Here is a 1,943-nt window from a genome sequence, read left to right as displayed (position 1 = left end):
CCCTCCCTCTTCCTCCTCTTCCTCCTCCTCCCCGCCCTTGTGCCCCCCGCCCGCGCCGACACCACCGACAACAACCCCAACAACAACCCCCTGCTGGTGCCCACCCTGTCCGGCCTCGTCCGCGGCTTCCACGTCCCCGCCGGCCCCTCCTCGGTGGCCGCCGCCTTTCTGGGGATCCCTTACGCCGAGCCCCCCCTGGGGCCCCTCCGCTTCGCCCCCCCCCGCCCCGCCCGGCCCTGGCCGGGGGTCCTGGACGCCTCGTCCCACCCGCACGCCTGCTTCCAGCCGGTGGACACCATGTTCCCCGGCTTCGGCGGCTCCGAGATGTGGAACCCCAACCGGGAGATGAGCGAGGACTGCCTGTACCTCAACATCTGGGCCCCCTCGCCGCGGCCGCCGGCGCCAGCGCCGGTGCTGGTCTGGATCTACGGCGGCGGCTTCTACAGCGGCGCCGCCTCGCTGGACGTGTACGACGGGCGCTTCCTGGCGGCCGCTGAGGGCGTGCTGGTGGTCTCCATGAACTACCGCGTGGGCGCCCTGGGCTTCCTGGCGCTGCCAGGCCACCCCGAGGCCCCCGGCAACGTGGGGCTGCTGGACCAGCGGCTGGCGCTGCGCTGGGTGCAGGCCAACATCGCCGCCTTCGGGGGCGACCCCGGCGCCGTCACCCTGTTCGGCGAGAGCGCCGGCGCGGCCTCGGCGGGCCTGCACCTGCTGTCGGGGGGCAGCCGGGCCCTGTTCCGCCGCGCCGTCCTGCAGAGCGGCTCCCCCAACGGGCCCTGGGCCACGGTGGGCGCGGCCGAGGGCCGGCGGCGGGCGGCGCGGCTGGGCCGGCTGGTGGGCTGCGGCGGGGTGGGCGCGGGCGGCGCGGTGACCAACGAGACGGAGCTGCTGGGCTGCCTGCGCGCCGCGCCGCCGCCGCGGCTGGTGGAGCACGAGGCGGCCGTGCTGCCGCAGCAGGGCGTGTTCCGCTTCGCCTTCGTGCCCGTGGTGGACGGCGAGTTCCTGGCCGACACCCCCGAGGCGCTGCTGGGCGGCCCCGGGCGCCCCGAGGCCGAGGTGCTGCTGGGCGCCGTGCAGGACGAGGGCACCTACTTCCTGGTGTACGGCGTGCCGGGCTTCGGCAAGGACAACGAGAGCCTCATCAGCCGCGAGGAGTTCCTGGGCGGGGTGCGCCTGGGGGTGCCCCAGGCCAACGAGCTGGCGGCCGAGGCCGTGGTGCTGCAGTACACGGACTGGCTGGACCAGGACAACCCCGTCAAGAACCGCGAGGCGCTGGACGACATCGTGGGCGACCACAACGTGGTGTGCCCCCTCATGCACTTCGCCCAGCGCTGGGCCGAGCGTGGCGGCACCGTCTTCGCCTACCTGTTCGACCACCGCGCCTCCAACCTGCTGTGGCCCCCCTGGATGGGGGTCCCGCACGGCTACGAGATCGAGTTCGTCTTCGGGCAGCCCCTCAACCCCGGCCTCAACTACACGGCCGAGGAGGAGGCGCTGAGCCGGCGCATCATGAGATACTGGGGCAACTTCGCCAGGACCGGGTACCGGCACGGCCGCGGCCGCAGAGGGGACAGGAGGGCGGGGAGGGGGAAGGATGGGGAGAGGCCTCCACAGGTGGCTGAAGGGTTGGGGGGAGGGAGGGAGGGATGGTTGGATGGAAGAATGGAGGGATGGATGGATGGAGGGATGGATGGAGGGATGGATGGATGGATGGATGAATGGATGAATGGATGGAGGGATGGATGGATGAATGGATGGAGACATGCAGAGATGGACGGAGAAATGAGGATAAGGCCATATAGATGGAGAGATGGATAGAGGGAGGAATGAGAAAAAGCCTACATGGATGGTTGAAGGACTGGATGGAGTGATAAGAGAGGAAGGGATGGATGAGGTGGGTCGGGTTGGGATGGGTTGAGCTGGATGAGGTGGGTTGGGATGTG

At 70.7% G+C, this 1,943-nt stretch overlaps 1 protein-coding gene across 1 annotated transcript in view; it reads left to right on the top strand.

The window, feature by feature from the left end:
• Positions 1-66: 66 nt before the first annotated feature.
• Positions 67-1,943, top strand: part of ACHE (acetylcholinesterase (Cartwright blood group)) — a gene marked incomplete at its 5' end in the record, with an annotated part of 5,147 nt that continues 3,270 nt past the window's right edge. Inside the window, one exon of the mRNA XM_027909872.1 lies at positions 67-1,541. Within this exon, the coding sequence (XP_027765673.1) occupies positions 67-1,541 (1,475 nt within the window). The remainder of the gene's footprint in view (positions 1,542-1,943) is intronic.

The sequence above is a fragment of the Empidonax traillii genome, unplaced genomic scaffold (genome assembly GCF_003031625.1).
Source record: "Empidonax traillii isolate 1590-97213 ecotype Southwest subspecies unplaced genomic scaffold, ASM303162v1 scaffold2479:size34915, whole genome shotgun sequence".
Lineage (NCBI taxonomy): Eukaryota > Metazoa > Chordata > Aves > Passeriformes > Tyrannidae > Empidonax > Empidonax traillii.
Note: the sequence above shows the minus strand (reverse complement) of the source record. Positions and strands in the feature narration are given on the sequence as shown.